Here is a 26,754-nt window from a genome sequence, read left to right on the forward strand (position 1 = left end):
GTTTCAATGCTGTAGGTCAAGCACTTTGATAAGCACAGGTTCTGTTCTCAGAATACATTCATACAGTATTTCCTTGATCCCAACACTGCCCTTACATTATATGACCACAGGATGGCAGCAAAAGCTTATTTTGTTGAGACCATCTGATGAGGAGGCCCATGATTACAATAGAAGCTGGACTGGTTAACGTTAATAAGTAACCATACACAGAGCTATCACTGCCGCAGTCATGGGGCTGATCCAGCTGGCAACATTGATGTGTAAATGATCTTGCGGTTAATGTGATTATCTGACAAATACCTTTTTCTTTTGGAAAGTCATGGTGTCTTTGCCCTTGTAGGCCTTAATGGCATTAAATGCAGAATCAATCAGATCAAACATTACTGCCTTTTCTGCTTCATTCACTGGATTTTATGCTTTTTTTCACAGTGTTGTCCACTATGGCAAAACCTTCAAGAGAGACCAGGAGAGTTAAATTAGATTCCTAAGATTGTCGTTGTTTGACATAGCAATGAATTTAATGGAGTTGAAAGAACATTATTTCCCTCTGAAATGTGGTGGAGCAAAGGGGGAAGAAAAGGAAAGAAAGAACAAGTACCTACAATGTAGGCTTATTCACAGTACTTGAGTAAATGTACTTTCCACTACAGGTTAATAGTGAAAGGGTATGAATCAGTGGCGTAACTATCAACGGTGCAGCCGGTGCAACGCATCGGGGCCCAGAGCCGGCCAGGGTCCCATGCAAAATGGCATTGACCGGATCACGCAGTCTTCAAAGTAACCAAGCAACCTAAATTCATTTGTAATTTGTCTGTCCAATGACCTTGCTCCCTTTCATGTCATGTGATGCCTTGCGTGACGAGCGAACCGTTTAATCAACCTGTACTGTACTGTAGCTAGCAGCAGCAAGTTCGGCAGCATTATAAAAAATGTAACAGCTTGAGTGTATGTCCGTGCGTGTGTGAGCGCATCAGCGTGCGCTTATGTTTGGGGCGATGGGGGGCCCAATACAATATTTGCGCCGGGGCCAATCACAACCTTGTTACGCCACTGGTATGAATCCTTCAATCTATCGATCAACATACTTGTTTCCACTTGCTTGTCACCCTGGCAATTTAGGTTATTATGTCCCAGAGGTGGACGAAGTACTCAGATCTTGTACTTACGTAAAAGAAGATGTAACAAAGAGTAGCAATACTATGTTACAATTAGAGTCCTGCAATCAAATTGTTACTCAAGTAAAAGTACAAAAGTATTAGCATCAAAATATACTTAAAGTACCAAAAGTAAAAGTACTCATTATGCAGATATCCATTTTGGTACAATATAAATTACATGTTGTTCTTACAATTATTGATGCATTAATGTATTTATCATAGCTGGTAAAGGTGCAACTAGTTTGAATGACTTTGTATATGGTAGTTTGTGAATTTACTCCAGGTAAACTCAAGTCTTATTTGAGTGTTGATTATATTTCACATTATTAATCCATACCTGTAAAGTAACTAAAGGTATTAAATAAATGTAGTGGAGTAAAAGTATACTATTTACCTCTGAATTGTATAGAAGTACAAAGTAGCATATATTTAAATACTCAAGTAAAGTACAAGCATCTCAAATAAGTACAGTACTTACTACGTAAATCTACTTAGTTACTTTACACCGCTGCTATGTCGTTACACACACTACCTCTCTGGAAAGTGACTGCTTTTATGAGATTGTAAACACATAATATGATGCAGTAATAGATGTAATGCAAAATCATATTTTTAACTTGTCTCAGTTTTGTGCCAAGAGATGTGAAATGAGTCTTCACTACAGAAGTATACTGTATGTTGCCCTTTTGTTAAAACATCTTCTACCACTATTTGCAACTCTTTTATTGCTCTGTCATGTTCAGTCATTATATATTATTTGTGTAATTTTCACATACATTTAGCATATATACAAGGGAAAAACTGTTCCGTGTTGCTCTTTATTTCAAAACAGGAAAATGTAACATCAAAATTAATATTCAGTGGACATCATTTTTTCAAATGTACACTTTATTTTAAACAAAAGTACAAAAACAAACATCAGGTATTTACAATACTTGCATGGCAATGTTCACTTTCTTTGGTCATTCTTCCAATTTGATGGTTGTACACATGGTAGGCAACAAACAGCTAATTGGAGGTCTGAGATGATCACATGCTGAATCTATTATTCAAGCAGACCTTGGGCAACCTACTGACGACTCACAACTTAATTACATGTTTGTAAAGCCTGCAAGCAACTTAACAACGGTTTCAATCCAAGTTATGAATTATGTGACAATTATTGAATTTGCCTACCAGGAAATGTCATCTTGTACAATATAAATAGCAAAAAGAAAATAAATTCACATACTTCACAATTACATCCTGGGTTTGATACAGTTTCAAATTTAGTAAATGCTCCTGAAGGGACCAATTTTGTGACATGTACAGCTGCGCATATTCCATTGTATTCTATTTCTGACATTTCTGACATGAAAATATGAACCCGAGTGCACATGACAAACTGAAGCAGTTACAGGTAGATTTTCAAAAGAAGGCAAACATATAATGGCGGCTACTTTGACACAAACACCTTGTCTTCTTTGTGTGCTCCCTTACAAATGATCCCAGAGCTACAATCATACTTCAACACTGGTGAAGCACACACATATTAATCCACTTACAGCCTTCTGCCTAAAACATCCTTTCCCTGCTACAGGCTCAAGGACTTCTTCTTGCATGAAAACAAACAATGGCTTTATGTAAAACAATCTGTACAGCCAAATGATAGCCAGTTATATGAGGCGAGTTATGCTATACATTCTGTCAATAATCTACCCGTTTGTGGTATACAGTGGTTATGTTGAATGTACAGTCCTTTTGAAAAAAGAAACAGGCAGAAATGAGCTGAGTTTTGTTTGTTTCTCCCCTGGTTACTTTGCACACATTCAAAAACCAAAACCAACAAATCAGGTGATGCCAAAGAACCCTGTGGCACATCGCTTACGTCCTGCAACATGTAAATCATATTACCATCTATAACTAATGCAGAGTATAATATACCCAAAGCCCTTTCAGGAATTTCATCTCTATTTCAACATTTTTTTTATACCTGAATGAACAAACTGAAATCAATGCACAAATAAACAGATATACTACAGTGATGTTGAAGGCAGAGGGCTTTTGACTGTGATGGCGTGCAGCTAAGAAGCAATGGTGTCCCTCTGTCCCTGCTATGTCTCCAAGGGCCAAAGAGTCAGACTAATTCAGGCCTACACATCCTTACAGCAAAGGCAACTGGGCTAGTAGTTATTCTACTTGCATCAACTAACAAAACCCAAACTTATTTTTCCCCAAATTCCATTCTAACAAACATGAATCCTAAGAGTAGACAAGTTTACACATGTATCAGTAGTGCAGACAAGTTATGTATATCACATACAGTATCCATTCATCTTTTTTTTAGGATAGGAGGGGTGAGGAGCTCAGGTGGATTGAGGGGGTGGGGGGGGGGTGAGGGGGGTTGGATATGTAATTTTTGTCAAATGCTCCCTGATACCAAATCCAAATTGTTTTCATCCCAATGTACAGTCGTTGTTTTTTTCCCCCCCAAATAAGGAGGTGATGAGGAATGTGCAAAAGTTCCATGTTCTCACTAGAATGAAAAACAAATACAATAGATGTTATTTAAACAAGAATGACTGTTTGTATTTATTTCATTATTTATGCATTCATTATTTGGGGAAAGTGATGGAAACATGTTTTTACCTTTCACATTCCCACAGGATGGTTGCCATTTCTTTTACACCTCAGCTTTTTGGCTGTTCTCCTCCACTTTCTCCTCCAGTTTTTTCTCCTCCTCAGAAGAGCCGTTCTCCTTTTCCCCAGTCTTCCAGCTTCCTTGCCTGTTTAACATAAAACATTGTTACCTGACATGCTGACAAGCCTTTCCTCTATCGGTATTTGCAAGAAACCCAAACACTATATGGTATTATTGTGTGGACTTCACATGGACAGAATAATATCTTATGTCCACTAGCACTTAATGGAAGCTACGCATATTCCTGCACTTCGATTATTTACTTAAATTAGCAAGCTACAAGTTCATGATCAATCAATAGCTCAACGCCTTCATTTGGCAAATGCATGGTTGATTACTAAGTGGATAAAACAGACAACTGTGCCAAGACCGAAAGTTCAAAGCTGATTCACTGTGGTTAATTGTTGTTCATTAATTCAGTTAAAGGAATAGATGCAAACAAATCAACATTTATAGTGTGCACTCCATGTATATTTGGTGGGAACTTGGTGTAGAAGAGTAACGGAAGGGACAATCGATATCTGTTTATTTGCTTAATTGTTTTCTGCTGCAATAATACGTCTCAAATGTATACATCTATAGCTTCTAAAATATACCGAATAACATTTGTAAAAAGACAATTTAACCATGCACCTAAATAAAATAATAACGCACCTTTAGAAAAGCTAGGATCATTACGTAACAGCATAATCATTTTGTTGAAAGGTCAATGTTGACTACTTACTTGAATTTCTTCACGTAGACCAAGTAGGCCAGGCCTAAAACTAGAGTGGCGACGATGAGGGCGACAACAACTCCAACCACCAACTTGGTTTGGTCATTCTCATCTGTTTGAGCTGTAAGACAAAACAGGAACATGAGAGATCTGGGAGAAACATTCACTCAATATGAAACTTCAGCCTGACTGCATACTTATACAGGGAGGAAAAGAGTCATTATGTGCAATAAATGCATTGATGAATGGTCACATCCGCACTGCGTATGGTTATGACTCATTGACTTAAATGTTAATGACAGACATTCTTAGTTAGTGATTAATTTCATCAGCGGGATTAACGACAACGGGATTATGGACAATTTTGACATGTTGTCAGGATGCTGGTAGCTCCACTCCTCTTATTCCTTCATCTGTGTGTTTTATTAATGACTGAAAAAAGTGTCCAAAGATGATTTCAGTTTCAGATTCAGTTGTAGAGCCTAAGGCGAGGTTACAAACATTTAATCTTTCAATGCGCAACATTTTATTTCCCCATAGTCTTTAACTAACCCACCTTCCACCGATTCTTACAAGCAAGAAGACTGCTACAACTTACCTTTTTTATCCATTCTCACCTCCTCAATTACTGAAATCAGATATAAAATAAAATTAACTGCAAATCAAAATTTAAAAAAATGAAAGTAAACTTGAAGTCCAGAAAAGTTTAACCACTCTACTTCTATTCTACTTTTGCATGCAAGTACTGCAGTTCCAGAGAGGGAACAGATAAAGTCCAGCATCCCAACATATACACCACGCAGTGAAGGGGAAAAGAGAGGTGAAATGCTATCTCAAACACGCAGGAATGAGTAAGCAAGAGACAGCAAAGAATGATTTTAAAACGGCAGGCTTTGAGAAAACAGTGTGTACAAAGTGGTACATGCATGCATGAAGAAGATTGTTACAGTGATGATGTGAGAGAAGTAAGTTCTTTACTCAAGAATAAAATATGAAATACAAATTTCTACATGATGAATTAATGCTGTATGGGTGTATTCTTAAACATGTACCTCTTATTTTTGCCTGGTATGGACTAAAATGGTGTATTACTGTAGGTAACATCAAGTAAATATATCAGAAAGCTTTATGTCAGTTCATAAACATTTGTTTTTTATAGAAATAAATCTAACTGATACCCATTTTAATGTACATACCTACTAAATTATAGTAGTTAAAACATTTGAACAATAATGTAAAGTCAACATGCAGACAGAAAGAGTGAGTTAGCATTTTAGAAAAACATCTACAAAAGGAAGATCACTGAGTTAGTTTAGAGCAAAAAGCGGAGAGAGGCGAGTGGACTGTACTACCACGTTGTACTTACTGGATGACACATTTATAGTTTTGGTAGCCACGCCAAGTTCATTGGACACCGTACAAGAGACAGTCAGATTCTCAGTAGGCACCACTCTGATCTTTTGTGTTATCTTTCCATTGACAAAGGGACTCTCATCAATCTGAATGGTAAGGGAAAAAATACATTAGTATACGTTGGATTTCTAAACATGTCATGGCATGTGTTTTTTTGTAACACTAGGGGGCAACATTGGATTGATATGTGACTCAGCCTTTCCATGACAAAGACACCGCATGTGTGCCTCTGGGATAGACACTTGAGTCTCAGGGGAAAGCCCCAGACACAAAGACAAACTGCCAACACCCTATTTCAGGGTCTTCTACGTGTACAGTACAGGAAGATGTGGACATTTTGGCAATTAATGAGCCTGTGTTCATTCCTTTTCATTGCTATCTTTTGTGAATTAGGATGGGACGAGAGAACAAAAACATAAACTTTGACTGAATTGTAGTTTGTATGTTTTGTCCTTTAGTGAAAGGGTTGTGGAGTTGATTCATAATGACACACAGGTTTAAGTTTGGAGGTTAGATATTGACTGAAAGAGCTGAAAAATAGTCTAACCATCCTACACACACCCTCAGATTCACATGGAATTTAAAATGCTTCATTGAGCAGTTCTGCTATCAGTGCACACAGGTACACCACTGAGACAAAAGAGAAAATAAATGTCCAATTGGAAGCCATTGTCTTTGTGACAGTCTGTAGCGAAACACTGGGTTTCAGCCTCAGAGAAAATAAAGAAATGTTCTCTTTCGAAACACTGAGCTCACCTGTCTAGAAATGTTTGGAGTAGATAAGTGTGGTAGCCGGGGAAAATACTAACACTGCAAACTGCTCTGCACACAACAGGGAGGGAGAAGTCACTCAGTGGCACGGCAAGGCATGAACTGTCTCAGGGCCGAGACACTGAAAAGTCTCAGATCTTTTATCATAAGCTTAAACAGAGTCACACCTTCACATCTCTGCAGGTGATATTCATAGGTTTGTTTTGATGAAAATGCCATTAAATTGAAACAACTATAAGCATCTCAGTGGTTTGTCTTCACTGCTAAAGGAGCCATTAGTAGATTTCAGTGGAAGAAAAATACTTTTCGTTAAGAAGTTGTGTGATGTACCTAACACCTAAAATAACACTTTAATTAATCAAAAACGTTGTACCTGTGTAGATCCAGATGAAGCCAGATATTGTGTGCTGCACATAGAAATCATCTACAATATGCCTTGAATACTTTATGAACCATACTTAGACACTGCTGCCTAACTGCTGCAGTCACTGTACAGGAGGACCAAGGACAGAAGATGGATTTCTTTAACAACCAGTATTGATTTATCATTCAAAGAGTGACCGACAGAAACATTGAAAGCCTGCTGAAGGATCTCTTAAAAACGTAATTTGTCATTGGAGGCGGTCTTTTAATCGTGACATTCAGGACATATTTATGGACATAATATTATGCTATTGCGTGAAATCTTGAAATGGTTTCACATACCCGTATTTGATTTTTAACAGGATTTTTTTAAATTGTTACATGATAAAGGATAATGTCGCAAGAGTATGTATATGTGTGTGTGTGTGTGTGTGTGTGTGAGTGTGTGTGTGAGTGGGGGTGTGTGTGTGTGTGTGTGTGTGTGTGTGTGTGTGTGTGTGTGTGTGTGTGTGTGTGTGCATACCAGGGTGCCGTTGATGCTCCAGGAAATAGCTGGCTTTGGAGAACCTTCAGCCTTACAAATCAGTTCTTCATGTGTGCCGTCTTCGCCACGCTTTTTGGTCAGCTCTGTGATCACCGGAACACCTGCAACAGGACGTAACCCTTCAGATACATCTGAATGAGTGCACGTGTGGCGTGAATGGTTGCATTTCATTCAAGCACAGACACAGAGTTGTCTGATGAGGGATAGTTTGACATTTTGGAAAATACGCTTAATTGCTTTCCTGGATCAGATGATTGATACTACTTTTAGTTCTGTATGGTAGGTATTACGCTATGGCCAGCAGTTGGTTAGCGTAGCTTAGCATAAGGATTGGAAAGAGGGAAACAGCTAGAGTGGCTCTGTCCAAAAGTAACAAAATGTACCTAGCAGTAAGTACCCCAGTTTACCAATTAAACTTTGGGTTGTCTGAATGTTTAAACATCAGGATATACCAAGTTATTTAGGCTATGTTTTTAGGCTGATTATGTTACCTGAGCCCAAACCAAGGCTTGCTTATCCCTTTGTTTTCAGTATTCAAACTGAGAAAATCTTACCTGCTGCTTTGAGGCAAAAGTGGTATACATCTTCTCTAATCTAACTCTCAACAACAAGCTACTAATAATATATCCTAAAAGTTCTTACCTTCAACAGTCAGCTCAAGAGAGGCTTTTTGGTTGAGGAGCCCAAGCGTCACCTCACACTCATAGTGGCCAGAATCAGCAAACGTTAGCTTGGCAAACTTGGGCTCTTTGTCCAATTTAACATTGTCCTGTATCAAATGAAAAGGAAGGACCGTCAATAACAACCACACACTTTTCCTACTTGATTCAGGCTTTGTTGTATAAAAGATTGCTTTTACCTTTGTCCAGGAGACCTTTGTGTCTCCGGAGGAATCAATCTTGAGATTTGGATGCAATGCTTCACCGGCACTCTTGACGATATTTCCAGAGGGGATTAAGTTGATGTCTAGGTCTAACAAGAGAGGAGAGGGTTGTGAATAGATGGTTCAGAGGCCTGACAAGGGTTGAAACATTCCTGTCGTTAAACACACAACCCTGCACTTGGCTCAATGCCCTGCAGATGCAGCTTATTAGAGGCACTTTCCTTCACGAAACAAAAGGAAAAAAAACAGTAGGACTTTCTTTCATCTAGCAATAAACATAGCTATAAAGAAAATTACATGCGGGAAAGATAAATGTGCTGACAATCATGCTGGCTTGTGGCCAAACTGCATACTACACCATGTTTTGGTCCCTTACAGTTCACTGTGATTGCCTTGGATGCTTCCATTGTTGGGTCATCAACGAGTGAGCATTTGTATTCACCAGTGGTGTTGCGAGAGACATCAGTGATGGTGTAAGAATCAGCGTTTTCCACTTTCACCATCTCTCCCTTCAAAGACATACAATGGCGGGAGATTAGCCTCATTGAAAAAACAATAACACATTAAGCATGAATGGAAGACATCTCTGAGTGCCTCAATGAGATATTGATAAGCACCTGTACCTTAAGGTGGAAGTTAAAAGCGGTTGGAGCTGGGTTTCCATCAGCAACACACTTCAGGGTCATACTGTCTCCTTCCACCAGAGAGTCCTGACCAGTGACCTGAAGGATGAGGTTCTCTGTGGAGTCTGGGCAGAAAGTAGGAGATGGAAAGTCAGAGGGCTACTTAATGAGCATGTTCCCCTAACAGCTGACTTCAGAGACACACTGTGTCATCACACTACAGAGAGCTGTAGCTTTCTGCTTCAGCAGAGGTAAGACTCTTCACACTTCTTGTGAGAAAGTGTTACGACAGTGATACATTTGAATTTAAAATCTGCACTTAGCAGGTAGCATGAATATTTAATGCTGATTTAAAAAAAATTCTGTCACCATGAAAGTTATCCTTACTGTTTTCTTCTTTGTTGTACAAGTAGGAAAGAATGACATAAAAACTGTTCATATAGTCTGAAAAATAACAGCCTGTTTCCACTAACAATAGTTTGCATTGGTCTTTGTAATGAGCTTGCGGGTCAGGAGCTGCTGCTCATGTAGTCCTGCAAAGCCCAGCGAGATGTTGTGTGATGTTGAAAAACTTGACTTAAAATTAAAGTCAGGCTATTCAATAGCCTTATCTTATCTTATCTTATCTTTTACTCCAAAAAATGTAATAAAAATATGAGAAAATCACATCACAGTTAAAATAATCATACCCTGTTAAATAATCAAGGTTCATAATTGAAAAAATAACCACTGTTTCCCGATTCAAAAGTGAAAAGGGGAAAGAAAAAGCACAGAATTATTTTTTTAAATCAGCCTTGTATAACATGTTGTGATTGATTTTCTACAAGTGGAGAAACCGACTGGTGCTGTTTTTTTTGTAACCTTTCATGTTTCTGAAGAAATTGGACTGCATTCAGTCACAACCCACTGGCTTGAAATCTACAATGGTCTGTTTCTTTTTTTAAAACTTGAAATAGAATTTGAAATGTCTAACCTTCATCAGCATTTGGATGGCTACCAAAATACCCAGGGTGATGGTCAAGCACGAGATGCATGTGCCATATTTCGGTTGCCTTAGTAGTATCTTCTTTAGAAATATGATGATTACATAATTGTAGTTGCTAGCTTGCAGATGGGAGGATCGATACCACTCTAATATCTTCTCCATTAGATATAATTATATTGTGATAGACAGCTTAGCTCAGCAAAAAGCCTAGAAACATCCAGGCTGGCTCTGCGCAAAGTTAAACAATTCACCTCCTAGCAAATCTATAGCAAATCACCAATTAACAAGTTAACAAGTATTTATTCAATGTATACAAATAATATTTGGACATGCCAGGCTAGTTGTTTCCCTCTGTCCCAAGTCTTAATGCTAAAAGCTAAGCTAACTGGCTGTAGCGTTATCTTTACTGTGCTGACATCAGAAAGGTATTGTTCTTCTCATCTAACTCTCAGCAGGATTTTGTGTTATAGCAGCTTGAACAGTTTAGCAAGTGTTTTCAGGGCGGGTTGTTTGCGTGGCCTCTGGGACTCACAGGTGATACTGAAGGTTACTGGAGAGGACACGATCCCTGCGGCCAGAGTGTTCTTGGTGCTGCAGGTGAACACAGCGTCCGTGTCTTCCTTCTGTGCAGAGTACTCAAGTACGGAGGAGGTGGTCGAAAGGCCAGTCACATCGTTCACCAGCACCGAGGCCTGGATGGAAATCCCTAGACAGAAAACGAACAACTTTGTCTCAAAACTCTAACAAGGAAACAATGGTGTAGTGACCAAATCGCGGCATTCTCACTTGGCAGCACTGAAGAACAATGTATAGTAACTGTTTCAGTCAGAGAGAATAAATACATCTGTGTATGTAATATTTCTTAATGTCAACTCAAACCCTAAAGAGTTGTTTTGTTGCTATTACTAATTATAATCTTCCAACAGAATGAAGAATACACACCTTTTCCATCAGCTTTCAGAGTTGTGTTGTTTTTCAGCCATGTGATTTCTACCGCTGGATTGGAGTCCTTGGCAACACACTTTGCGAGCTAAGGTACACAAATAACACCTTTAAATCATAGCGAATACCTGCACACACATATTGAAAAACAATCACTGTTTAAAGCATGTCAAATAAATCTGCATCTCTTTAAGTGACTAAACATCTGAGCAAGTTAGCTTTTTGTAGCACCCTTCCGGCATTTGAGGACTTAGTTGTTTCTGCGCAACAGACCATGACCCGAGCTCTTCTAAAGCCACTCAGATCCTCTGGGTATTTTAATTGCAGTAAGGGGGATTCTGCTCTTTACTAATTCATGAGAATCACTTCAAAGAACTCATTACTGTAGTAACATGGCCTCAGCTATGCCTCAAGATACCTTTGCTCAAGTGCGGGATTTCCCTTGATGGGCTGCTGCTTAAAATAATGTATGTATAAGCAATGTTTATCATTAAAAACCCACCTTTGTAAGTTTGCCAATTTCTAGTTCCTCCGCTTTGTCAGAAATCTCCAGGCCTTCCGGCGTCTCTGCAATTCATAAAAAAGAGTGGGGAGTTAATGTGGGTGATTTGTATGCTGCAGTCAGTTATTAAACACCTCTACCAAAGAAATCCAAAAGAAGAGAAAGTTATTTAAGACGATAGAAGCTTGTACTCACTCTGAATCACCACATTAACTGGATATTCTGTGATGTCCACACCAGCCACCACCATGCAGGTGAAAGTGCGTTGGTCACTCAGCTTGGCGGCAGACAGAAGCAGGCTGGATTTTGCAGCCATGCTAACACGGCCCTTGTATTCATCAGTGGTCATGATGGAGACATTGTGGTCTTTCCGCTTGACCAGCAGGTCTCCTGAAAGACCCTCTCCTTTGTCCTGGAGAGAAAAGCAGAGTGCACTTGTTACATATCTGTCACATATGGCACTGGCATCCATTTCAAATTAAAAGCACACAGTGTTTGCCCCGATTCATGCATTTTATGTTATGAAGAGACAGATGCTTGGCACTGCATGTGCACTCAGACTGGGCGTGGTTCAGACATGATAAGTGGGTGTCAGACGGACTCCACCATTTTGAATCTATTGACCTCCACTGTGACTTACATATTTCCATTTAGTGATCATGACGTCCTCCTCTGCATTCACTGCTCCATAGTTGCACGGGATTTCCAGTGTTTCCCCATACAGGCCGATAACCGTCACCAAACCGCTGACTGCGAAAGAGAAAAGCAGAGACACCATTTTCAATTAGTTTTTTTAACAGGGTTAATCTGGTCAGCTCCAACATAGCATGACATTTTTTGAATGAAAAGTCAAATTTGTTATTATTGTGAGGGCTTCAAAGTCCCTTCTTTCTAATCATATTTGACTGGCCTACACTAATACCACTTAGTGCTCAGCTAAATACACTGAGAACAGCAGTTTCTATACAGTTCTGCTAATGTAACAACTCCCTTGGTAAAAAAAGAAAACCTCAAACATCGCCATGGAGACTAAGTGCTTGAGAGGGGGGATGGGATGAAGTGTCTCAATGGGCTGCAATGAGGGTTAGAGCCAAAGGGCTCTGGGGAAGAAGCGGCTGCCATGGCACGACTGAAAATGAGGTGCTGCTCAGTTTTTGGTATTCACATTCACCTCTGTGTGTTGCACGCACGAGTGGGTTCGTGGAGACGAAGATCTGACAGCTAAAACCCAAAACAGCTCATCAGCCAGTCAGTAAAGTGTGAGAAAACAAAGCAGTGGCCAAACCAACTTCCATCTGTCGGACAAATAATGTTTGTGGATTTTACAGGAAGAGTGCAAAACAATGAAGATGCTCAAATATTCTGCGTGTATTCATCCTCGAAATTGTCTGTTTATATTCATGCACGACAAAAAGACTACAACAAGTAAGATTTACACACGGCATCTATTGCACGTCTGTCCGTCCTGGGAGAGGGATCCCTCCTCTGTTGCTCTCCCTGAGGTTTCTCCCATTTTTCCCTTTAAACTGTGGGTTTTCTTCGGAAGTTTTTCCTTGTACGATGTGAGGGTCTAAGGCAGTGGTTCTCAAACTTTTTCTGTCAGGCCCCCCCCTTTCGAGAAAAAAAAAAGTCGGGCCCCCCCAACACAAATAGTCAGGCTCAGTAGCTCAGGTAGCTTGACGTTTCATAGAGGGTGCTCAAACATTTAGGGTTTCCCATTAATGTACCGGGCGCTACAGTGGAATTTTCTACTGCAACATTCCCCACGCATATACACAGTGTACCCGCGACTGTTACAATGAAGGCTCGATAATCAGCTCACGGCATATAGGTGTAAGCAGGGGTAAAGTGCTATTTTTATAGGTGGTGTGTGGACCTCACATAGGGGGGTCCGGGGGCAAGCTCCCCCGGGAAGATTTCATTTTTAAATATTGAAGTTAAATGCATCAATCTGGTGCACTTTGAGAGCAAAATGAAGAGATCTATGGATACATCTCTCAACACGTAATAATACTATACTGCATCATATTATTTTCGAATCAATAATTTTTAAAATTATGATTTTTTTTATTTTTTTTTAATCTTTTTTTTTTTTTAAACCATTTTTCCTCCTGGTCTCTCGCGCCCCCCCTGGCATGCCTCTGCGCCCCCCTGGGGGGGCGCGCCCCCCACTTTGAGAACCACTGGTCTAAGGACAGAGGGTGTCGTATTGTCATACTGATATTTTGTACAAACTGTAAAGTCCACTGAGACAAATGTAACATTTGTGATATTGGGCTATATAAATAAACATTGATTGATTGATTGATTGACTGCAATGCAACTGAAGGTTTAGTCTCACTTTCCCTCTTAACTCAGCAGACCTTTCCTCAAAGTGGAGCAAAGATGGGGCGGTTAATTCATTTGCTTTGTGCGTGATACTCATTTGAATCCCTTTGAATGAAAGTAGATACTTTTGCTATGGTTACCATTGTCTACATTGGGACAGAGTAACAACTGGGACCCTGAAGGCATATTTGCACAGTTGCTTGTGATTTAAGGATGAGCACAAGCATCTCCTGCGTCCTGCTCCGGCTGTTATGTTCCCGTCACGATAAACCCCCTCTTGTCTAGTGTCATTTTCACATAAAGACGATTAAACAAATGCATCAAATGCTTATGTACTTTTATGCAGCATTACTTTACTAAAGATACACAACAATGTCTGTGTTGACTCAAAGTTTGCCTCCAGTCAACACAGTCTGCTGTTAATGCCATCCTCCTGCCACTCAGCTGAACAAGTTCACTCCCGACACTTGTCACTCATCTTTATTAGCCGTCAGCTTCAAAACTAAATTTAGTCTAACCAGAGTCAGTAAAGCCTGTCAGTGAAGATGCCAAACAGACAATTTAATAATGGGATGTTTTACAGGTCATGTTTTGCTACCTTTTCTTTTCATTCTCATTCAACGCACGGCAAAAACAAATTTCAAACTATTTATTCAACAGCCACAATAGCTAACACTAACTGTCTGCTCTTGCACATACACAAGTAATATATTTCATTTCTTTACAAAAAGTGTTAATTTAAACAAAAATATTGAACTTAATACCATTTTTATAGGTTTCCTAATAAACTATAACACCTCTATAAAACTAGTTAGATTGCTGGATGCAAAAATATCAGCATTTATTTATTTACCAGGAAACAATAAACACACGGAGAACAAAATGGATATAAAAATGTATGTGGTCCACTGTTTGGTGATGACTAGAATAAGATCTTAAAGCTCTATCTGTGAGTATCAAAGCATTGTAACCCACACACAAAAAAAAAAACAGATACCGAAAGCCCATCACCCCCAGAGACACTATCCATGCATTTCAAAAAGGCTCGGGGATGTTTAACAGTGACAACACGGACAAAAAAAGCTCGCTACATTTCAACAGATGACAGTTGTACCAGGAATTCTTCACCAAAAACAGGGTACAGCTCTGTCACCTGTCAACTGCAGTGCAATTAAAATGACGGATTCCTCCAATTATTCATGATTTGCCACACCTTAAACCTACATTTAAATGATTTGAAAGCCTATTAAGAGTCTTTCTCCCATCCAGATTTGTACACCTCTGTCCGATCCACCGGAAATAGAAATGCAGATTGCTGGTGCGAACACAGCATGCCCATGTAGCTGTCCTACACTGCCTTGGTTTATCTTTCTGATGTACATTGCTTTTAATAGAACAGACTCTTGTGTTTGAATGGGCTTTAGGCAGAGAAGAGTGCACACACTAGGTGGAAAACAGGAAATGAAGACATGGTGAATCTATTAGGAGGATGGAGTTAATGAGCTCTCTGTGCAGGACCTGGGCACACGTTTTGCATATGTGTCAAGTCCTATGATATCATGCTGCATTTCATATTTAGTGTTACAGTGGCAACAATAATCTGTCAGTATCTAGATTATGTGCAGCACCAGCATAATATAATGTGTTCAGAATCTTGTTATGAATCACATTTGTCCTCGTTTGTTTTCCGGGTGTTCTCTCAGGAAAGAGTCCTGCACAACCTGGTCTTCCCAATCTTTCAATTGTTAAGTCAAAAGAGTGAGTTATATTCAGGTTACACTGCAAGAACTGCAGAGCCAGAAAGGTTATCGCACTTCCGGCCCCTACACACGGCGGCGTGCGTTACCGCTTGGCGGTGGGCGTGTCTGAAGCTTGGGGATTTTTTACGAACAACGCGACCAACAACCAATCACATGAATGTCCCGCCCCGGACATACAAAGCAAAGCATTCATGCTACATTCATGCTGGCTAAATATACTGTCTATGCTTGCTAGCTGTCCATTCAAACGAAGTACACTGGCTATAAACTCCCCAAACAGGCGAAAACCTACCAGTTTCACCCACTGTCTCTGCCACCTCCCCCCATGCCTGGCTCCTCCGGTTTGTATCCCTGTATGTAAAGAGGGACTGGTCATATAGTACCGGGTGATTCCCTAACGCCACGATAATTTCTTATGCTTGTACTGTCAGATTTGCATACGCGGGATTTGATTGGCTGACGCCTCCGTCGAGGCGGCAAAAGTAGAACATTGCTCTACTTTTGCAGCGAGCACCGCGAGAGAAGCTACGCTTTGCTCCCACAATGCAGTTCGGCGAATCGTGACGTCACCCCATTCCAGGTGAATGGGCAGAAGCGTTGAAGCGGCAACACACGCCGCCGTGTGTAGGGGCCGTTCCTGTAAAATAGACTCCTTCAATTTCAAATTCAAATTAGCCTTTTTGAATATTCAAATACAGCTGTGTTCAGCCTCTCTGAGAACTTTAGAAGAGTCTGTATTAAGGAAAAGGCTTTATCTGCACAGATTACACTGTTACACAATGAGAACTAATCGCACTTGTGGAGTTGCAGAAGACAAAAGCTCCTGCTGGTTACTGAGATAAGGTAATCCTTCGCCACAAATGTAGGTGAACAGTGTGACTTCACGTTTGCAATCACATGCAGGCCCACAATGCATACGGAAGTATTATCACTTGAGAAATGGTTACAGGGAGTCTAACTAAACCGTGTGCTTTGTTGTGTTTGGCCTTATTCTACGTCTACATTGCTCTACGTATTATTATTTAAAATAACAAGTGCATTGTGTATTTTTCCTTTTCTAACCTTATTAAAAAACAATATTGTAGAAAAGCATTGAGGCGATGTAAACCATTGTTATTGATTACAACAGATAAGGAAATATATTAGGTATTATATGTTATATTGAATTCACATGTATAAATAGAGCCTACACATGATTTTTGTTTGCCGAAGATCTTTCAAAGACGAGGTCATTTAGAGTCTGTCAATATTCATTATAATATAACTTGTGTTTTGAAGAGAGATGGTATTTGGGATTTGGTTTGAGTAGTGCTGTGTAAAATGCCCTTGTATAAAACCATGTTCAAAGCAGGGGTATCTGAGACTCAATAATCTTAAAACCCATCAGCTATCTGAATATCAATGATAAGAATTTGCGGGGGATTCCGGTCAATGAATTACGCCTCTTTGGCTCCCCACACAGCCTTTTTACCTGCGTTAAACCAAAGCACGTTTAAATGGGATTGATCGACACTACACATATTACTAATGGAAACAAAAGTGCTTCAAGCAACAAACTATTGCCCCATTCTGCAATCATATGCATAACCTGTGTTGTGGTGATACACCAAACTGAAGTATTGCGCCATTAAAAAAAATAATCTCAGCAGCAGCAGATTGGGGTTAAGCATCACTTTATTCCAATGTGCTACATCTGTGTCTTTACAAATTCTTTATTGGCACTTTATTCCACTGAAACCAGAACTTGGCACACCAGCATGGATGTGAATTTCTCGGTACTTATAAAGCAGAGTTCTTACACTGGACACAGGATATTAGCTAATACTCTGGCGATGGTAAATCAAGCAAACGACAGGCGAGTGACAGAGACAGGAGGCGGCACCACAGGAGACACTTTCATGTTCCTGATTAAGGCGCCTCTATCCCAGCGAAGAGACAGGTGACGACAGCTCCGATATAAGCTCGCCAGGGAAATCAGCTACCTCCCCACACAGGTCTCTATATCCCTGTTTTTCTACCTTACGCCCCCCTATTTGTGTGTCTGAGTGTGTAGGCAAGTCATTTCAATTGAAAGTAAACATAGGCCGAAACTTATTAAGTGCCTAAAATGAAGATTGTGCTGTGAGAGGAGATACCATGGCGCATGTCCACAAAGACTTGATGGCAAATAGCCTTGCTTCAGAAGTGCTTCAGCGTCGAGGGGGCAGACAGAACCACTTCAGCTAGATCAATAATACTTGAGGAAAGGCGAGATTCTTATAGTGGACAGCGCTTGTCTAAGGAGTGAGAAATCAAAGAAAAGCTAACCTCCCGTGACATTCTGCTTCTCGTCCTTGTCTTTTCTTTAATAATGTAACAAGTGCTGAAACGAGAAGGGATCAAAGATGTAATAGGCTCTATAACTCATTACTAGCCGTCAAGAAAGAAATAGAGGAACCGCTGTCATGTAGAAATCCTTCCGTCTACCACCAGGTTCCCAAGAGCATCCTTTTAGCCATTTAGTATTAAATGAGGTCTATAAGCTGCTGTTTTTAAGACATAACTCTTATGTTACAGACTACTATGAAAAGCATATGACTGTATTTTAATTCAGTTACAGTACAAGCTTAGGAGGAAGTGTTCCAGACCAAAGAGGGATTTTTTTTAAACATAAACGAAGCTACTTCCTCACTATCACTGTCTGTCTCTCTCTGTCGAGGGGAAGGGTAGTAATCATGTCACTGATGGATAACTGGCAGCACACTTGCACAACATCCCTTTCACACAGTTTCTCTCTGCAGCAGGCTGAACCATGGAGGCACCATTCCAAATGTCAAGCTCTATAATTTAGCTTTTTTCTTTCTACTGTAATTGCCTGTCAGTGTCGTTATGGTGTAGAACTAAGGCCATCAGTTTGTATTTTTTACAGGAGAGATGGTTGACAAAAAACACTAATGTCAACAGCTGAGAGACTCTCCATTTTGAAGCATGGGGATGCATGCAGGACACATTTGAATGTACGTTCAGCTCTGTTTGTAGCTATGAAAATAGGATGGTAGAAGCTTTTATGGGTAGGATGCATAGTTTACAATGTCAACTTCTTTGCTCCTGACTTAAAAAATAACAAAAAAAATGTTGAATGGATTGCATTAATATATTGTTGTTACAAATGTATAAAGGTACTCATTGGGCTGTCTTCCAAGTTGCTGCAATAAATAATTATGAAGTAATACATCTCGAAGAAATTAAGGAAATAGCTAATTTATGTATATGCCAAGGTGACTTCTTCAAACAACCCAAACACATTATCTGACTATCACCAACCCAAAATGTCCCAAATTGGGATCATTAAAGTACTTATTATCTTATCTTAACCTCACACTATTTGACAAAGAAAACCAGCAAATTCTCACATCTGAAATTGTGGCCGGACAGTATTTTGGCTCTATAAATTAACTCTATAAATTATAAATCTATAAATATTAACTCTATAAACTCACAAAAACTCACCTCTTTAATCTGGCTTTTAATGTGTGATTGCTTTTGTATTATTTGACAAAATAATAATAATAATAATTATTATTAAATAAATGAATGCATTGATTTTTCCATTTTTAAAGTTGTTGCTGAAGAATTGAAAAAAGTATTGCAGTGTTGATATTGACTAGTTTCCCTAAATGCATCGATTTTGCAGAAGTACGCAGCAGGCATGAGTTTTTATAAGTACTTTGGGGTAGACAAAAGCCACATTGTGTGAAATGAACTGCACAGAGTGTGTGACATGGAGATTTCAAGCCATTTCCCAAGCCTCATTTTCTGCCACACCATCTGTTTCAGGGCACAAAAAGCTACCCACCACCCTAAAGATGTCCCCCTGCACCCCTCTGACCTCCAGAAGGAGTAAAGGTCTTTTAGAGGGCAACACTCTGAAAAGGAGGTCCCTTTATGGACAGAAACACTTAGGACAAAGGTTTCATTTTCTACAACGTTACTCACAGGCGTTATCGGCAGTCCTGCTGAACTAGGCCTGTCTAGTCTCTTTGTTTTTAATAACAACTGCAGATTATTATCTACAAGTTTGAGAAACTGTGACAAAAATCTAACACATTTATTAGTTTATGACGGAAAAGAGATTGTGATATTTCTCACATTTATATAACGCTGAATTGATGTATAGCCAGCAGACCAATTTCTTTCTTGCACTTATTAAGTTAGATGGTGTTCTCTGTGCAACACTTAGACAAGATTTCTCTTTCAAGGCTTGAAAACTTCAATGAATCCACTTCCAACATTCAGATAACAGAAAAGTTGTTCAGTTATCACACTATATAATATAAATACATTTGGCCTTTTCTTTGGGTCCACAATAAATCATTGATTTATATATATTTTGTATGCACTTATGCTGATGTTCGCTTGATTAATTGGATGAATTGCTACTTTTTGTATCAAATATGCATCAGATAATTATTTTATACTGTGATTTTGACATTCTTGTTTGTAGAAAAAAAAGCATTATGATAAAAATTAAAAGCCTGCAAATGTTCAAAGTGTACACGAAGCAGAGTCATGTTTGTCACCTCAGGGCGAAACCCTCCTGTGTGGTGCTAAGAAGGAGAATGGACATCAAATGGAGAATTATGCAGAGTATACACGCACAGTATTATTAGTCTGAGTCTATTAAGCATAATGGCTCCTCTCCCTCACTCCAGCAGCGTGGACACATTTTCAGGCCACCGTGAAACAACAATAGAGTTCATGCTCGGCAAACAAAACCACATGTTAATGCTGCATGTTATTCAGAAGGAAAAAAAAGCAAAATGTGTATCTACCAGGTTTACAAAAGAGTGCAGTAGCAAAGATTAGAAATGTTCAATGATCCTTAATCATGCACCTTTATACTTTAAAGTACCGAGCAATGAATAACCTAATTTTCTTTACACTCTCTTCTCACTAGATATACAATACACTTCTAGTTCAAATTATTTTGAGACACATAGATAGCTTTTTCCCACTCAGGCAAAAAAACAATGTTCATTTGCTGCATCATGTGTGGTCACAGACACCTCTAGACGACAGCAGGCGGGAACAGGGCTAATGCATCGCCTGCAGTTGCACCTGTCGGGTTCCCTTTGTTGCCTCGTGACTGAAAGTGCTGGCTCCATTTTCTCTGATTTCAGACTCATCTCCATGACGGTCCTCAGTACCTGTGCAGACCTGCCGCTGAGGGATCAGGTTGCTGCTTCCGCCCCTCGTCGGGGATCGAGGCGAGAGGACAAAGAAAGAGAGGAGGGCTCAAGAAGGAGGAAAAGATTTGTTTAAGCCTTCGGGTGTTTTAAACCACTTGTGTAATTGATGGCATCTTCCCTAAAGAAATGTTATGTTGTTGAAGATAAATCTTTCATATCATAAATCTGTGATGTTCAATGCAGGTTTTAAAAGCCCTCAAAACATATTTTGTATTCAGCTTCTTAGTATGACAGATGGGGTTTCACATGAAAACAATATAGTCGGGCTAAGTTAACTCAGTCTTGGGGCTATTTGGAAAATGATTAATTAGAAATCAGGAGAAACTTTTATTTGATTGTTGCTTATTTGGTCCAAGATTTTTACACCAAGTTTTCAAACACCATTTTTATCCGAGTATTTTTCATTTTGCAGGATTGGATTATAGGAGTTAATTTAGGAGAGTAACCAGTACATGTGTTATATCACATCTTGTTTACTTTAATGTTTATTCCCAGAATACCTGCTGATATCCCCTGAGAACAGACACACATATTTGTTTCAGCTGTGGGTTATTGGTGTGTAGGTGAGGAGAATAATAGCACTAGAATAATAAGCCCAAAGGTAGCAGTGAGTCCTGCTCTGCATCTCAAAACACAGGATGACTTGTGACTGCATTGCATTCTGGTCCATTAAGGACCCTGTCTGAGTAACTTATCACCTTATGTCTCCATTCACTTTTTCTGAAGTAGTCGGATAACTATGTTATTCTAAGGGACTGGCATCTAAATGGATATTTCCCGGTGATGTGTTAGATAGTCAAGTTTCCATTAAATATCCTCACGGCTTCAGTAGAAATATCTCAACATGATGTCTTAGTTTGACTCCAAGGTAATAAGAGAAGAAAACAGACCTCTGGCTGTCAGGTAGATTGGCAAAAGCTATTTCCCATTAGCCCCTCCATTGTAGATATCCTCTCTTACTTTTAACAACACAGGGAATATATGTGCCATCCGAATTTCTGCATGATCATTAATTGACTGACATTCAAGCTTTGAAGCAGGGTGGGAGACATAGCAACAATTTATAGATTACAGAATAAGATTCATGAAGTACTTGCATTTTCCCCTTTGATTAGCAAGTGATTTTAATATGGGATTTTAAAAAGGAACAATTGCCAAGTGTTTTTAATAAATGATGTTCAAGTTCCCTTAAATCAATGTCTCACTCTAAAGATGCTGACAGCCCAATCAAAGCAGACAATTCAGCTTTGATTGGGCTTAAATTGTTCTGCAAAGCTCCAGCAGAGCACTGAATCCGATACTTGGGGAAAAGCTTTTGTTGGTACTAGAATTAATGGGATAAATACATGTTACGATAAGGCTTAAGAGGATAGGTATTCAATTAGAAGGGACACACACACCTTTTTATATAGACTATCTGTGGGATCGTATGTATGCCTCTGCACATTATTGGCAGTATGACGGGTCATTTTGTTCCATTACTTTTCTGAGCGAGACAGATGAGAAAGATAAAAGCGCATTTCAAGAAGGGTGATTATCACTCTAAATGACTTGCCATGAGGTTTCCTAGAAATTGATCTTGTGGCGCAATCATTAGTCTTTGTAATGTTCCTCGCTTTACACTCGACCACACGAGCATTAGTAAAACCCTCTTTAAAAATGTCATAAATTGCGTCAGCAGATGAGCATCACGAGTGCGTGGACTGCTCTTAAGACAGCAGTCTGCTGCGGGAGTGATCAGTTTGGTAAGTGCACTCAGAGATCTCGTCCATTATATCCTGAATTATATATTTAAAGGGCGCAGGCCAAGGCACCCGAGGGGAGAAGTAGTTGTGAGGGGCTTGTGGGTGGTCTTGGGCGGACCATAGGAGGGCTCACGTCCTAACTATAAACATCCACCAACAACTCCCATTAACGTTGTTACCATTAAAGGCAACATTAGGCCATTAACAAGGCGCAGTGTCAAAGCTTCATACTTATCCATTAACCCTTCCTAAAGCAACTCAGGGCCTCACATTCTGAACATGACTTCATTTTCATGTTCCAGGAAGAGCTGACATTAACCCGACAAAGACTCTGGGTTTAAAGTCTACAAGACAGATTCTTCGCTGTCAGAAGCGGACACTAATGGGAGCTAATACCATTTCTCAACTGTGCCACAATGAGGTTTCTTTTCAGGTAGGAATAAAAAAGAGTTCTATCATTGTCAGAGATATTAAAGCACACATGACTATCTGTGTAGTTGTAGTAATACATAACAAGACATTTAACTTACAATACATTCATCTCTAAAAGGGGACTGCCATTCAGTATGGCAGTCACTCGCCTGTCGTTTTTTTTTTATTATCCTAGGCTGATCTTGTTTAACAGTGTTTCTAAAGAACTGATACATCAAACCTTTACCAAGAGAATAACATATATTACATTAGATATATTTGTGTGTATTCTTGGGATTTTATTGTACAACTAGACTCACAACATTTCCTTTTGCTTTTTGGGTTTAGCCTTGAAAACAGCTTGAACTGTTTATGGTTTACTGGTGTTTTTAACACGAGTATAAGATTATTAGGCACTGGTAAATGCACACAGAGGGTAGCACTTCCCTTTTAAATAACCCTTTGTAGGCTATTTAATTAAAAGCACTAGCAATCACTAAGAAGCGTAATCAAACTAATTTAGGTTTAAACATGCAGGCAGACACCATAATGAAATAAATGTTTACAGCCTAATAAAATAAAAGGAAGGGTTAAAGAGGGGCAGCATGAATGCCTTTCACTAATGAATAAAGTGCCCTCTGAATAACTGAAGCGTTTGAACTCATATCCAAAAATCTAAGTTCAAGAAGTGAAGCCTCAAGTTGTTTGAAACCCCCCCCCCCCATCATGTCAGATGGGTTAATAGGCCATTTTTAAATATTCCTGACACATTTAAGACAACTTTCTTAACATCAAAGTGCTTGTCGTTGCACCAGGTCTCTTCAAGAGCTATCACACCAGATGGGAGGTATCCGATTTTGAATAGGAGCCATAACATGCCCTTAGGCGCGTTCACACCGCAGTACTTTTCCCACTTTAGTTCCGATATAGTTCCGAAATGTTGCGTTCACACCAAAAAGAGCCGGAACTAAAATTAGTTCATGAGAACCTTTTCACCCCCTTTTCCGTCCCTGCTAGAGAGCAGGGACTTTCGTGGGAGAAAAAGGTTCCTATGTCTGATTGGCTGGGCGGATTGCAAACCACACCCCGTAAAACTCCGCCATTTTATTATCCTCGCATTAGCATTAGCATTAGCCCAGCGCAGAAACGCAGAGAGACTAACTTATGGCAACACAAAATAAAACATGGGAGCGGTGGAGATGAGGAGGTGTCGGCGTTCTGGCGATTTACTCGGAAGGCTTCAGTAGAAGCTGCTGGGAGTCCCAGCAGTTTCTACTGAAGCAAGTCCCCAACTCCGGGGACTTCCGGCCGGGGACTTTGGGCGGCAGTATACGCCGTGAAGTGATTTGCGGCCTGCCAGTAAACCCAAAGCAGAAGAAGAAGAAGTGACGTCAGCGGCTTAATTTGCCTAATCCTCCCCCAGGGACTTATTCCGGTGTGAACGCGATCTGTACTTGGTTCATGAGAACTAAAGAGTTCTCATGAACCTTTGTGGGAAAAGTACTGCGGTGTGAATGCGCCTATAGTCACTTGCCTTAAGCAATTAGAGCAGGACTCACATCCAGGCTAAGTGTCTGCACTCCAAATAATAGGTTGAGTAACATTTGTGATACATTGTTATTATTAGCCTAAAGGGTCCTCAGCTATAACGTAATATTGCAATAGAAAGAGAGAGAGAGAGAGGAAAGGCTGGCACTGGAACAATAAGTTGATTAATTCATAAAGAAGGAAAATGTTGATATGTTCATGTCACTTTACGAGAAACAATGTCAAACATGTTGCTGGTTCCAACTCAAATAGAATGTGAGGATTTGCTTCTGTTCTCTCTTTTATATAACTGTAACTTTACATTTCTAGGCTTTTTCAGACAAAAGGATCCTTTTATGAAATTAAGATAGATGGATTCATTGATTAGATAATTTAATTAAATAATCTGATTAGATTTAGTAAGCCTTAGTTCTAAGAAATGTCAGTGAATAGTGAAGACATGCCGATTCCAATTACATAGCAAAAGGGGATGTCTTCAAATGTCTTGTTTTGTTTGACCCCCAGATATTAAAGGAAGAAAAACAGCAAACCCTCATTTGAAAAGCTTGGTCTAGAGACTCGTTGGCATTTCTGCCTGAAAAATGACTAATCGCCAATAGTTTTGGCTTTTAATCGCTTAATTGAGTCGTTTATCAAGTATAAATGTCAAACACTGTTCCAACTTTTCAGTTTTATATCGTTGAAAACATAATATCTTAAGTGTTGTGGACCTTGGACATTGGGGTCTGGAAACATGTGATGGGCATTTCTCTTTATTGTCTGACAGAAATGACAGCTGAATTGGTAATGATTATAATTGGAAGTTGCAGCCGTGGCACAAAACCCATGCCCTCCTTATCAACTTTTATGGAAACAGATCGAGACGTATAGAAGGTCAACATTGAAACATCCAATGCACGATCAGAATGAAAGCATAGTAACACATTTGGTGGATTTGATTTACATGTTGAAATATGACTCCAGCAGCTTCGCATGCCACTATTTACCCACCTGCAGTATGTTTTTGTTCAAGTACCTGCATGTCAGTTTGAACCACAAGTGCTTCCTTTCCTGGTAAAGCCACGCCCTGTCCCAGCCTCCATGCCTCCCTCAACAGGAAATCCTTCAAACATCTGCGGCTCATTGGGCCTGAGGGAGCACTTCTGTTTACCTTCATACTTTTTGAATGCACAAAATACAGGTGCGGGTGCTGCCTCAGGATAACAATCAAACCTGATGCTACAACCCCTCCCCCACACGTCCCGTCAAGGGCAAATGGAGCCTTGTCTATACTAAAGAAAAACACACAGTCCTGACCACAGTGGTAGGAGGAGGAGGGAGATGAATCCACCCAGAGTCCATCACTTTTCTACGTGGGTAAACAAGAATGCATCCACTTATCGATCTTAAAGTGCTTCATTAGACGCTACATGAGCCATGGAATAATATTTCCCCAAACACAAAATGGATGATTAATGGAAATATGTGCGCTGGTTGTACTATTGTCTGATTATAATTCACAGCACCTGCTTTGCAATATTAATAATGCATGCCTTGTCATGCTGTAAACAACAGAAAATATTAACAGGTAGATATTTTTATTTGATCTACTCATGGCCTGTGTAGCTTTCATCTCCGGTAATTGCTGTGGCAAGGCCGATACTTTCGCATTAGTTGAGCAAAGAGTCATGTATGCTGTTGTTCACTCTTAATGACAGGCCTGACCTTCTAACCCTTCACTGTGAAACAGAGCAGGCAATGCTCCACATCCAAATAAGCCAAACAGCCTGGTTGATATTAAGAGGGCATGACGATTTTCAAATTGTGTCCTGCTTGAGCTTCTGGCTCTGAGGGGGTCCTAAAGCCTGTGCTGGCTAAACAGAGCAGAGAGCGGTGGGAGGAATACGTGGAATGCAGATAATACATACAAAGGATTATGTACCTGCTTGCACATCAAATCTGTGTGGTTTCATGTTTAATACCCATGGGCCAATGTCTGCTTTGATGGAGTACTGTGAAAGCTCAGAGATTAACAAGCGCCGTCACACCACTGAGTCTTCCTACGACTTCAGAACTTTCAGACCTACATGGCGGGATAACTGCGAATATGACTGGTAAGGTTTTACTCATGGCTACTCCAATGGCGCCAAGCTGGTTTTGGTGCGTGATGGATTAGT

The 26,754-nt window shown here is 39.8% G+C and overlaps 1 protein-coding gene across 5 annotated transcripts in view; it reads right to left on the minus strand.

The window, feature by feature from the left end:
• Positions 1-2,026: 2,026 nt before the first annotated feature.
• LOC117533867 (CD166 antigen homolog) overlaps positions 2,027-26,754 on the minus strand; it is a 34,301-nt gene continuing 9,573 nt past the window's right edge. The window contains exons 2-16 of one of the 5 annotated variants that reach the window (XM_034197853.1): positions 12,219-12,328; positions 11,774-11,990; positions 11,579-11,643; positions 11,077-11,164; positions 10,667-10,840; positions 9,150-9,274; positions 8,903-9,035; positions 8,503-8,615; positions 8,286-8,412; positions 7,623-7,762; positions 5,919-6,051; positions 5,151-5,180; positions 4,562-4,673; positions 3,786-3,922; positions 2,027-3,672 (exon numbers count right to left, since the gene is read on the minus strand). In XM_034197853.1, the coding sequence (XP_034053744.1) occupies positions 3,820-3,922; positions 4,562-4,673; positions 5,151-5,180; positions 5,919-6,051; positions 7,623-7,762; positions 8,286-8,412; positions 8,503-8,615; positions 8,903-9,035; positions 9,150-9,274; positions 10,667-10,840; positions 11,077-11,164; positions 11,579-11,643; positions 11,774-11,990; positions 12,219-12,328 (1,670 nt within the window). In that variant the 3' untranslated portion in view covers positions 2,027-3,672; positions 3,786-3,819. Of the gene's footprint in view, positions 3,673-3,785; positions 3,923-4,561; positions 4,674-5,150; positions 5,181-5,918; positions 6,052-7,622; positions 7,775-8,285; positions 8,413-8,502; positions 8,616-8,902; positions 9,036-9,149; positions 9,275-10,666; positions 10,841-11,076; positions 11,165-11,578; positions 11,644-11,773; positions 11,991-12,218; positions 12,329-26,754 lie in introns of all 5 variants that reach the window. The other 4 variants (XM_034197852.1, XM_034197854.1, XM_034197856.1 and 1 more) reach the window with 4 other exon arrangements.

The sequence above is a fragment of the Gymnodraco acuticeps genome, unplaced genomic scaffold, assembly GCF_902827175.1.
Source record: "Gymnodraco acuticeps unplaced genomic scaffold, fGymAcu1.1, whole genome shotgun sequence".
Lineage (NCBI taxonomy): Eukaryota > Metazoa > Chordata > Actinopteri > Perciformes > Bathydraconidae > Gymnodraco > Gymnodraco acuticeps.